This window comes from Ascidia mentula, chromosome 3 (genome assembly GCF_947561715.1).
Source record: "Ascidia mentula chromosome 3, kaAscMent1.1, whole genome shotgun sequence".
Classification (NCBI taxonomy): domain Eukaryota; kingdom Metazoa; phylum Chordata; class Ascidiacea; order Phlebobranchia; family Ascidiidae; genus Ascidia; species Ascidia mentula.
In genome coordinates, this window is record NC_138568.1 from 2,149,287 (window position 1) to 2,162,846 (window position 13,560).

The 13,560-nt window shown below is 34.3% G+C and overlaps 1 protein-coding gene across 6 annotated transcripts in view; it reads right to left on the reverse strand.

Moving 5' to 3' along the window:
• LOC145894912 (uncharacterized) overlaps nt 1–13,560 on the reverse strand; it is a 425,937-nt gene that overhangs the window by 359,305 nt on the left and 53,072 nt on the right. For all 6 annotated transcript variants that reach the window (XM_082983587.1, XM_082983586.1, XM_082983589.1 and 3 more), the window contains exons 21-26: nt 5,132–5,287; nt 4,817–4,870; nt 4,456–4,611; nt 2,654–2,815; nt 1,480–1,641; nt 314–475 (exon numbers count right to left, since the gene is read on the reverse strand). In XM_082983587.1, coding sequence (XP_082839713.1) covers nt 314–475; nt 1,480–1,641; nt 2,654–2,815; nt 4,456–4,611; nt 4,817–4,870; nt 5,132–5,287 — 852 coding nt within the window. The remainder of the gene's footprint in view (nt 1–313; nt 476–1,479; nt 1,642–2,653; nt 2,816–4,455; nt 4,612–4,816; nt 4,871–5,131; nt 5,288–13,560) is intronic.

The following is a 13,560-nucleotide window of genomic DNA, read 5'->3' on the forward strand; positions in this document are numbered from 1 at the left end:
GTTAGGTTTGGCGAACGATTCCAAATCATCCAAGTGTGTCATGACCCTAAGACAGTGATTCCCAACCTTTTTGTGGTTGCATACAACTTGGCGGTAAAACAATTTCGACGCGTACCACCTAGTTGGGTGTTGCAAAGTAACCTAGGGGATGAAGTAACGAACATTTCGGGACCACTTAAAGTTTTTCAATTCAAAATAACTCCACAAATTATGGAAAGGTGCTCGCGTACCACCTGGAATGCCGTCTCGTACCACCGGTTGGGAAACATTGCCCTAAAAAGTTTGGAAACCACTGGTCTAACATACAACTTACTGGTTTCTTAAGTTGTGATATGGAATTTGCATTCTTACAGATTCCACCACTTGTCATCTGACAATCCCACAGAGACAGATTCTCAATCCACTGAATACATGAAGCAATAGAAGATGCACTTTCATCATCAACTGTGTTGAAACCAAGATTCAACGACGTCATCTGAAACAAATTAAAAATTGCTGAAATCAGTTTTTATGTCAACAATACATCATTCTATCAATTATGACGTCACAGAGGCAGAACAATCACTTGGTGAATTTAATCGTTTAGCTCCGGTAGCTCAGTCAGTTAGAGAAAGAACCCGAATTACACATGGCTCCAACTTAGTAACACGTTTGTGACTTGGGTCGCAGTTATATGCTTGGAATGCCACGAGACCCAATAAAATCAAATGGCTTATTACAAGAAATAAACAAACTTATTGAAGATTTTGAATTGGCTCTTCTGGGTTTTAATAAAGGGGAGTGTACAAATATTATGTAGGAATTTTCCTAATTTGTTAAACCTTAATCGTTTGCTTTCACTATTTTTAATAAAAGACGTTTTGTGCAACTGTGTTACGTCAACGAAAACTGAAACGCATATTTTGGGGTGGTGCGTGCGCCATAGCTTCAATTGCTTACACTACTAACAAATTTTTTATCAATATTTTGTAACCTGTTATAATATAAACCCAGAAGTAGTTTGAATGTTCGTGCAAAAAGGTCATGTGAAATGGTAATCATTAGTGCGGAACGATTTTGTCGACAAAACACTTTTACATTCGACCAAAATGATGACAGATTTCAAACCAAAGTAGTGCAGCCAGTATCTTTGTTTCAATAAACATTCTTCTTAAACATAATAAAGTTAGGTTTTGCGAACGATTCCAAATCATCCAAGTGTGTCATGACCCTAAGACAGGGATTCCCAACCTTTTTTTGGTTGCGTACAACTTGGAGGTAAAACAATTTCGACGCGTACCACCTAGTTGAGTGTTACAAAGTAACCTAGGGGATGAAGTAACGAACATTTTGAGATCACTTACAGTTTTTGTAAATTCGAACTATATCCGCTAATTACGAAAAGGTGCTCGCGTATCACCTGGAATGCCGTCGCGTACCACCGGTTGGGAAACACTGCCTTAAGAAGTTTGGAAACCACTGGTTTAACATTCAACTTACTGGTTTCTTAAGTTGTGATATGGAATTTGCAATCTTACAGATTCCACCACTTGTCATCTTACAATCCCCCAGAGACAGATTCTCAATCCACTGAATACATGAAGCAATAGCAGATGCACTTTCACCATCAACTGTGTTCGCACCAAGTTTCAACGACGTCATCTGAAACAAATGAGAAATTACTGGAATCAAGTTTTTATGTCAACAATACATCATTGTATCAATTCTAACGTCACAGAGACAGAACAATCACTTGGTGAAATTATTCGTTCAGCTCTGGTAGCTCAGTCAGTTAGAGAAAGAACCCGAATTACACATGGCTCCAACTTAGTAACACGTTTGTGACTTTGGTCGCAGTTATATGCCTGCAATGCCATGTGACCCTATAAAATCAAATTGCTTATTACAAGAAATAAACAAACTTATTGAAGATTTTGTATTGGCTCTTCTGGGGTTTAATAAAGGGGAGTGTACAAATATTGTGTAGGAATTTTCTTGTTTTGTGATTTTGTGATACTTTAATCGTTTGCCTTCACTATTTTTTCAATAAAAGACTGTTTGTGCAACTGTGTTACGTCACCGAAAACTGAAATGCATATTTTGCGGTGGTGCGTGCACCATAGTTTTATTTGCTTACACTAGTAACAAAGTTTTTGTCAATATGATGCAACCTGTTACAACATAAACCCAGAAAAAGCTTGTATGTTCGTGTAAAAAGGTCATGTGAAATGGTAATCATTAGTGCGGAACGCTTTTGTCGACAAAACACTTTTACATTCGACCAAAATGATGACAGATTTCAAACCAAAGTAGTGTAACCAGTATTTTTGTTTTAACAAAACCTTATCAGAAACATATTAAAGTTAGGTTTGGTGAACGATTCCAAATCACAAGTGTGCCATGACCCTACGACAGTGATTCCCAACCTTCATGTGGTTGCGTACAACTTGGGAGGTAAAACAATTTCGACGCGTACCACCTAGTTGAGTGTTACAAAGTAACCTAGGGGATGAAGTAACGAACATTTCGGGATCACTTGCGATTTTTCAATTCGAAATATATCCGCTAATTACGGAAAGTTGCTCGCGTATCACCTGAAATGCCGAAGCGTACCACCGGTTGGGAAACACTGCCTTAAGAAGTTTGGAAACCACTGGTTTAACATTCAACTTACTGGTTTCTTAAGTTCTGATATGGAATTTGCAATCTTACAGATTCCACCACTTGTCATCTGACAACGCTCCAGAGACAGATCCTCAATCCACTGAATACATGAAGCAATAGCAGATGCACTTTCATCATCAACTTTGTTCCTATCAAGATTCAACGACGTCATCTGAAACAAATTAAAAATTACTGGAATCAATTTTTTTGTCAACAATATCATTGTTGTCAATTATGACGTCACAGAGGCAGAACAATCACTTGGTGAATCTAATCGTTGAGCTCCAGTAGCTCAGTCAGTTAGAGAAAGAACCCAAATTACACATGGCTCCAACTTAGTAACACGTTTGTGACTTTGGTCGCAGTTATATGCCTGCAATGCCACGTGACCCAATAAAATCAAATTGCTTATTACAAGAAATAAACAAACTTATTGAAAATTTCAGATCGGACCTTCAAGTTTTAAAGGGGAGTTAATAAATACGTATGAGGAATTTTCCTATGTTGATCTTATGTATTACTGTTACTTGTGATCGAGCTTTACAAAGTATCAATGCCTGCCCCTGCGCTATTTTTTCAATAAAATATGGATTGTGTAACTGCGTTACGTTGCCGAAAACTGAAACGCATGTTTTGCGGTGGTACGTGCGCCATAGTGCGATTAAGCGGTATGTGATTCGCTGAAGTATTTTCTTAGCAAAGGATAGGCTACGCTTTAGAATTTACAAGCCCTATGCAATTAACCACATTAGAAACTTAAACGCATGTTTTGCGGTGGTACGTGCGCCATAGTTTTAGGAATTTTCCTATGTTGATCTTATGTATTACTGTTACTTGTGATCGAGCTTCACAAAGTATCAATGCCTGCCCCTGCGCTATTTTTTCAATAAAATATGGATTGTGTAACTGCGTTACGTTGCCGAAAACTGAAACGCATGTTTTGCGGTGGTACGTGCAACATAGTGCGATTAAGCGGTATGTAATTCGCTGAAGTATTTTCGTAGCAAAGGATAGGCTACGCTTTAGAATTTACAAGCCCTATGCAGTTAACCACATTAGCCAATTACAATGATTCGTACCTTGGAAATGAGGCCTTGGAAATATTTGGAACCAAATAACGACATGAATAAATACGTACTTGCGTAGTCGATAAAAATACAAACAAAATATTACACATTTACAGTTGCCCGATGCAACCCTATTGACTTTTCCTAACATTGTTGTTCAAATACAGCTGAAAAATTAAATCCACTTAAAATTTGGTGTACAACAATGATTACCGAAGCGATTATGTTATAATCGCATGGAAAAAAATGGCGTCGAACTCACCATACAACTGACCCATGGTTATAGATTTTGGATTTAAAACGCTAACCGGTATATAATAAATACCCTACAAGTTTAGCAGCTTGTTACTATGACCCTTGTCATATCAAGTTTGATTTGTAGTTTTACGCAACATTTCCACTGTTAAAATTAATTAAATCAATGTTACTTGTGATCGAGCTTTACAAACTACCAATGTCTGCGTCGGCGCAATTTTTGCAACAAAAGACGGATTGTGTAACATGTTACTGAAAACTAAAACGCATGTTTTGCGGTTGTTTTGTAACTGTTTCCGCTTGAATATTCATTTATGTTGCTGTACATGTAATCCAGGTGTTTGCAAAGCAAAGTAATATATAATAAAAGGGCTATGCTCAACGTTAAGAGACAGAAACAAAAAAATTCATTTTCAATGGTCACCTTGTTGCAATACTCTGTATCTGGTTTCCTTTTTCTTTTAATAACTTGTCCACAAAAAATACTTACCTTATGTTTTATAGCACCCACAACTTCTTGGACTGCAGAGTTACTGACATTTCTAATGGTAAGTTCCAGTGTTGGAGGAAATAAATGTAAGACACATGACAAAGCACAAGCTTCTTCATCACCATACACTGTAAGCTGGTTTGGGATGGAATCAACCTGTGAACAATTAAATAAGTTCAGTTGAGTTTTCGGCAATTACCACTAGGATAAGTAATGTGACCACATCACAAAAAATAACAACTTTTATCATATCAACTTTCTGTGGATAGGTAGAATTATTTGCTTAAAGCTAAAGAACATTATTAGAAAAGATCAAGTTAATGTACATTTTTAGAAAAATAACACAATAAACTTTCCAAACCTCAAATGTGGATTCAATATACTTCTTAACCAATGTTTCTGGCTCCATTGAACCCTGAATAATATTTATTTGGCACAGCATAAAAATAAATGTTGGACTGAGAAGCAACAACTATGTCAAGAGCTTATTCCTTTTAACCATCGAGACATCAAATATATTTTATTCTACATACATGGCCATACTATAATCATGCAATTTCTGTATATTTGGGTTAATAAAATAATATTTCATTACAAAATACTACCCTGGAATTTTTAAGAAAAATGTATTCATAATAATTATTGCAGATTTAGTTTTATTGCAATGTCACTTTACCTTTATTATATCTGGAAAAACAACAACTTTTCCACAGGCTCCAATTCCTTTTTCTGATATTTTGAACTTTGTTACAATCAGCTTTTTAACATGGTTTAGAAGCAATTGTAGACAAGATATTGAAATTGGAAGTCCGTAGATATCAAGAGAAGCCACCTAAAAAAAAATAAATGGATAAATCAGGCATCGATTTTTGCCTTTTTAACCATTCTAAGTGTTCGACAGTCAGCGCCACTGTTCGACATGGACGAAAAACATATGAATGATATTGAATCAACAGCAAATAGACTGTTTGAGTTTAATAAACGAAACATACATTTAAACCAGAGGTGTGCAACCTGTATTGCTGTTTTAATATAACTTTATTTTAACACTACATTAACTTTTGTGTTGCAAAGGAATCCACATCATCCAAGTGTGTCGTGACCCTAAGAAGTTTGGAAACCACTGGTCTAACATACAACTTACTGGTTTCTTAAGTTGTGAAATGGAATTTGCAATCTTACAGATTCTACCACTTGTCATCTTACAAGCCCCCAGAGACAGATTCTCAATCCACTGAATACATGAAGCAATAGCAGATGCACTTTCATCATCAACTGTGTTTCCATCAAGATTCAACAACGTCATCTGAAACAAATGAAAAATTGCTGGAATCAGTTTTTATGTCAACAATATCACTGTATCAATTATGACGTAACAGAGGCAGAACAATTACTTGGTGAATTAAATCGTTGAGCTCTGGTAGCTCAGTCAGTTAGAGAAAGAATCCCAATTACACATGGCTCCAACTTAGCAACAGGTTTTGAGTTATGTCAACATTTTGGTTAATCACATAAATCGCTGAAACTAAGTGCAACTATCTGGATGATGTGAAGTCTTTCAATTTAAAAAATCATTCTCGTAATCAGGCTTAAACTTTGTGTATCAAATGCTGTAGGCAAACTTGATTTTTCCTAAAATTGTTGTTTATAATGTGACCTTAAAAATTAAATTCACTTAAAATCTAGTGCAACGGAAGTGAATCTAGAACATCCAAGTGTGTCGTAAACCCTAAAAATTTGGAAACCACTGGTCTAGCAATATTTACAATAAAAGACAGTTTCTGTAACTGTGTTGTGTCACTGAAAACTGAAACGCATGTTTTTCATTAGTGCGTGCACCATACTTTAATTTGAATTTACTTTGAAGTCAATAAAAATGCAAAGAAAAATATTGTTTTCTCAAGAAGTTGCCCTAAGCCACCCTGAACAGGTTTATTTTTACGTGAGCCAACAGTTATTGCTTGCGAGTTCAAACCTACTGGATCCCACTCACCTAAACCTAGATATGCCATGTATGCTGGTATCAAAAGCTGAATATAAAATGTGTCATTTAACAGCAAATAGACTGTTTAAGTTTAAAAAACAAATAAAAAATTGCTGGAATCAGTTTTTATGTCAACAATACCATTGTTTCAATTATGACGTCACAGAGGCAGAACAATCACTTGGTGAATTTAATCTTTGAGCTCCGGTAGCTCAGTCAGTTAGAGAAAGAACCTAAATTATACATGGCTCCAACTTAGTATTTTTAAGGGGAGTGTACAAATAGTTTTTTTGTTTTACTGTTACTTGTGATCGAGCTTTACAAACTACCAATGCCTGCGTCTGCAATATTTTTGCAATAAAAGACAGTTTGTTTTGCGGTTGTTTCATAACTGCTCAAGTCTGAATATTCACTTCTGTTGCTGTACATTTAATCCATGAATTTGCAATGCGAAAATTTACAAAAAGAAATAAATTGGGTCAAAAGAGCACAAGCTTGTGAAATTGCCAGTAGATTTTTAGTTCAAATGTTTTTGAACTTTTCACAGCTTAAACACTGTTTCTCCTGGGTTTTTGCAGTACCAAAATGTAAACTTTGTTTTATTACAATGACATGTTAACTTACAAAACAAGCTACCTAGTTCGGTTGATAAGCTTATAAACTTGGTGAGTAAAAGAGATGGGTAGCCATACCTTTTGCTTGATTGCACTGACAACTTCCTGGATTGCAAAGTTACCGACTCTACTCATAGTAAGTTTCAGTGTTGGAGGAAATAAATGTATGACACATGACAAAGCACAAGCTTCTTCATCACCATTCACTGTAAGCTGGTTTGGGACAGAATCAAACTTTGAACAAACAAATTAGTTAAAAGCACCTTAATAAGTAACCTCAAATATAAATGGCAAAAATGAATTTATTGAAGTTGTTTTTGTGATTGAATAAAATGCTTTGTGCTAATAAACATGCAAAAACATTCTGAAAAGTTATTTTTTTTTAAATGTTGCAATGCAATTTTATCACATGACTTTTTTGGAAATTTTTTGTACACAATGAACTTTGCAAACCTCAAATGTGGATTCAACATATTTTTCAACCAATATTTCTGGTTCCATTGAATTCTAAACCAATAACAAATTTTAATTGTATACATTTAAATCTTGAAGATATCAAATACATTTTATGTTACATACAAGGTCATGGTCATACCATAAATCTGCAATATCTGCATATTTGGATAGATAATACTTTGTTTCACAAAAATACTAGACTAAATGTTTTTAAAAAATTTAGTCATATTAACTGTGGTAAACCATTGCTTTAGGTTTTATATCCAAGGCTTTGTTTTAAAGTTACTTTACCATCAATACATCTGGAAACACATCAACTTTCCCGCATGCTTCAACTTTACTTGCTGATATTTTGAACTTTGTTACGGTCAGCTTTTTGACATGGTTTAAGAGCAATTGAAAACAAGATTTTGAAATTGTATGCCCACTTATATCAAGAGATTCCACCTAAATAAAAAACATAAAAGTAAAGATTTAAACCTAAAAAGGCATTTATTGAACTTACAGGTTGGTCAAGCTGGGATATAGCTGTTGCAAGTTGTGTCATTGAAGTACAGCTTACTTTGCATCCACTTAATGTGAGATTCTTTGTAACTTTTGCACATGAAGCTATTGCATTTGCTTTTTCTTTATCAACTGTGAAACCTCTCAGCACCAGTGATCGTAACTAGAATAAATATAATATATTGTGGTTATAAAGTACATGTACACAGTTGTGTAGCACAAAAATATAGTGTGGAACAAAATACAAGCAATAACTTTGTACACCAGTAGCAATTGACAAAATTAGACAACTTTGTTGTTTGCAGGTTTAAACCTATATTCAATATAACCATTTAATGGCGCAAAGCAAAGTTACATAGTGAATTACATTGTAATTGAAACATTTCCAAGTTATAATTAAAACTACAAAATGATGTATCTCCAATCTACATGAAAATTAGTTTACATACTTTTGTCTGGTTGGGTGGTGCAAAATGTTTAACAAATCTTTTGAGAAATTCCTTGCACTCTATTAGTTGAGGAATCGAAATTTCCAGGGCATCAACTATTAAATCTCCCTTAATTGCTGAGCAAGTTTTGGCCAAATCCTTTATTACTTGAACAGTCACTTTATGGCTGATTGAGAAGTCCTGACATTGAATAAAACATAGTTGATCTATATTGTTAGGTTCGAGATACCTCAGATTTAACTGTTGCAAAATATTATTATACCTGTATATTGTGGCATGTTTGATTTAACAAAACTTCAAAACTTCCATGACAAAATTTACAACTTTTTGACACTTTAATGTTATGAGACTTTTTTGTATCACTAAATACACAACCAATGCTATAAGCATCAGTTGGAAGTATGTTTCCAGTTAAAGTAAAAGTTTCTGGCAACAAATGTAGGTTGTCTGTGTAAAATGTTGCATCATCAACTTCATGTAACCATGAGCAAATTTGCAAAAGTTTTTTTCCCTTAACTTCAGCTTTTTGTAGTTGTTTTTGGCACAACTCCTTGAGTAGGTTTTTCTTTTCAGTAATTTCTTTACACTTTGTGTCACTGAAACAAACTTTTGCAACTTCAGTAACCTTGTCATTACAAAGACCAAAAACAAACTTTGTAACAACCTCCCATCTGTTTGTTTCAAGTTGGGGAAGTAATTTGGAAAACTCATCAACACTCAAAAAAAAGACAAGGTAACAAGCAGTGAAATATTCCTGCCAAATCAAATGTGAGAAGTTGCATTTAATTTCAGAATCCAAAAACTCCATGTTCCAATTCTCCTCAGTTACAAACATTGCTAAAAGTCCCTGCAATTTCTTTGGCTCAATGTCTTCATCTTCCAGGTCATCAGAAGTAAAAACAAGCTTCTGATTCTTAAATCCATTCCATGCTAATCTAGCTATTTTGTTTAAATATTCTTCTTTTTTAATTTCTATTTCTTTTCCCCTAATAAAGTCCTGCTTAAAATAGTATTTGAATCCATTTGCAAAAACATGAGTAAGAGAGTGAAATCGGCCATCTCCACCCTCTTTGAGACTTTTCCAAATGACGAAAGCAATAAAAATGCACTTTGCTGGAACATAGCAAGAATACAAAAAGTTTGGATTGCCTTTTATGACATTCCACACTTCAGCACCCTTATCTCTGCAAATCTGGTTGCAAAGATTTTCTTGGGATTTTTCGTTAAGGCCCATAACCTCAGCAACAAACAATGGTCGACATTCAGGTTTAATGGAGAAAAAATGCTTCTGTCGGGAAGTGAAAAGTTTTTTTGCATTTTGAAGCAATTCACCCCTCATAAGAGCATATACATAAAGTAAAGGGTTGTTTTTTTCACGAGAATCCACACTTTCATATTCTAAGTTCCAATCAGCTGCAGCTTCATCGAGGCCATCCATGGTAATTAACACATGGGAGTTTTTCAAAAGTTTGTAAAATTGTTCTTCTTTGTCCTGTTCGTTAATAGAATCACTTAAAGAGTCCGAATTCAAAGAACTTTTGAGCAAAAATCTTACAAACGTAGTGGGAATTTTAAAGTTAATATTTTTCACAGAAATGTGGAAACAATATTGGGTTTTATTAACATTCTCCATTGTACCATCCATTGCTTTTTCAGTTATTACTTTGGATAGTGTGGTTTTCCCTATCCCTGGTTGTCCAATTAATGCTACAGAGTTTGCAAACTGTGTCCTTTCTTGATCTTTTGCTGCTTTTTCTGCTCTAGCAAATAATTCTTCGACTGCTACTTTACTGTCCTGTTTTAAATCTATTGTCTCATAATCTTGACTCCTGTTGTAATGTCCATCTTCATCACTGTATTGTGGGATGACTATTTTCTTTCTACGCTTGTTTGGAGGCTTCTTGTTTTTTGAAATATTTGCTCTCTTTCCCAGTTTATATCCTGCTGGGTGAATTTCTTTCGTTGGTTGATCTGTGATTTCCAGTGGACAAACTTCAATTTGCTGTCGAGTCAAAACTTGAAAACTCTTTGTTTTGCAGTGATTTCTGGCTGCTTCAGATAAAATGTTTTGGATGCTCACTTGGTCATCTAAAAAAATCCACCCAATGTTTAATAATGATTTTATGGAAAAGTAGTGATAGTTTACCCTGACTGAGCTCTTCGCATTTAAATTTTTGTGGGATTGCATAATAATGATCTAAAAAAACACACAACATGAAAAATAAAACAATAAATAATATACAAAAACATTTACTTATGTCTCCATGTGCAGCAATAATTACTGGATCACCAACAATGGATCCAGCAAAGTTTACGTCACCACATTTTGAAGGAGATTTTTTTAGATTTGAATGATGCTTTGTATGTTGTGAAGTTTGTGTTGAAGATTGCAAATACAATTGTTGTTCTGGAACCTGTAAATTGTCAAAACCACTCTGGTAATTTAAGAAATGCTGCAACAACACCAGGATATTATCAAGTTACAAATCATACATAACAAAGATTAAATGCATTTTTTTCATTATATTATATAAAGATTATAGGTCTAAAATTGTAGCCTAACATTTGTGGATGGAATATAGCATGGAATAAACGATCTGTATTTGTGGGTGGGGAAAACATTGGTCACCTGTGGGATTCCTTGACCTGGTTGTGATGACTGAGGATTGTTTGTTTGTCCAACATCACAAGGTAAGCAATCCTATAATGATAGAAAAACAAACATTATTATGTTTTTACCAGTTATGTGTTGCACCAGATCTGGGTGCTTAAACCATGGTCGGATATCAACTTGTTTTCAGTATTCGGACCCGGTCAGGTAATGCACTTGCATATACCCGATAACTGTAAAAGCATTTACAACACACAAAACAAAGTTATTCCTTTTAGGATCCTCCTGCACAAAACAATACTTGCATGATGGCATTGCTAGGTTGTTTGTTGGTAATTCTAACCTTTATAGCTTTACCAAAGGTGTGTTGCGTCTCAACAAGATAATCAATTACAATTTTACTATTAAACTAATTTCAAATGCATTAAAAAAAGTCATAATCAACACCTGGTACAGGGTATTAAGTGACTTGGTTGTAACACAACGTAGGCAGTAGGTTCGGTTACAATCTAAAATACAATGTGGCAATGAATCCCTCATTACTGCATATTTAATTTTACCAAAAGCCACTTCAAAAACATGTTTAAATGTAAATGTTTTCAGCACTTTGGGCCAGTCTTTTTTATTCTTAATAGTTTAAGTGATTTTAAAAAATTTTCTTGGCAATTTCATTTTGATTTTATGAAGTGATCTAGACATACCTGACTTGATTGATTCTGGTACATATTTGAACTTTTACCATCACAAGTCTGATCCATTTTACTTGTTATTGGTGCCAAATTAAAAAAGAGTTTATCAAATCAAGTGCCACTTTTTTCTTTCATGTGTAATAAATAAAAACTAGTTTTCTGCAAAACATGCTTGTTTTTCTCATAAACAATGAACATTCTAATTAACAGAATACACAGACAAAAATTATTTTACATTTCAATAAATGGCACAATATATCAATATTTAAAAACAGGTTGAAAAAGTGCAAAAAAACAAACTACAGCAACTTGAAACCAGTAACAAGACTTTATTATACACTAGTCAAATATAAAACTAAGTTAGTTCAAAAATTTGGCCAACAACAAACTATCACCCAAAATCTGCTTGGCTATTCCACAGATTGGAAAAAATGGATAAATCCCTTGCTCAACTTTACTAAAATTTACCGATCATCTGCACTATAAAAATTAGCTAATGCATTACCATGCGAAAAAAAGTTTCGATCGTTCGCCCAATTAACGATCGCCGAAAAAAGACCTTCGCACAAAAAACAAACTTTCCAATTTGGGCTATTCCTTCTAAACTTTATTGGGTAACTTGATGAAAGGTGCTAGTTTACCAACAATATATTAACATCAAGTACAATTACCGTCTTTCTTTTAACCACATCCACAAATTTTAAGCACAATTAAAAATTTATTGTGGTGTTAAACTAGAAATAGGCCTACTATCTAAGGGTGTTTCTAAAATGTACAATGTCGCTAATGGAGAGTACGTATTCCTATATTTTCTACGAATAAACTTCTTCAGTGATCTTTCTTTATATACAGAGTAGTAACAGAAACAAAAAGAAAAATTAACACAAATAGAAGAAGGCTAAGAAAAAAATAAACGTTTAAGATCATGCTGGTTTTTAACTATGTTCATACAACTACTACATATATTATTCAACACTGCTTGTGCACCTGTTTTAACTCTTCAGAAACAGGAACTTATTTAAAGTTTAAACAACAATAAAATGCAGATTTAAAGTTTGAAACAGGAACCAAAAATGAAACAATCCCAGGTTAATCCAAAAGGTATGTTTATCCCACTTTTACGTATAGAGGGCGCTATTCCTTTCTGTCTTGATGTATATTGACAACGGTTCATGATAAACTGCGTAACAGGTGAACAACGTAGCCCCGAAATGTAGTTCGATCGTTTTAGCTGAAGTCAGAGAGGAAAGTATTTAACCAGAACAAGACTAAACTCAAGATCCTTTAAAGTTCTTTCGATCTAAAAACTTGTGACATTTAAGATATGGGAGACGAAATAATGTGAAGAATGTCGTTACAAATTAAAGATGTAACGTGTTTACAACTAACCTTCATCAGGGTCTTTTCGTTTTTTTATTAATTGCATTTGCACGGGTGTACAATTTGGCTTGGAACACAGACAGCATGCAGTCCTATTTTCCCCAATACCGATTTCATTCAATCATGTTTTGCCCAAACACAAAATTTAAAACATTCATCAAAATGGACGCCAAAATACCCGGGAATTTTTTTCATTGTGCAACAAGAACAGACCGAACATTACTACACAGTCACACTGTAGGCTAATTACCAGCAGGGAAATAGTAATACACCATAACACAGCCAGGTCGAAAACCCTGATCCGCATAAAAGTCTAAGTAACATACAAATTTAAACGACCATTACTTGTAAGATTAATTATTGTATTTCAATTTAAATTAACAACCAAAATAACAGGTGCCTGCTTTGTCAAAACATG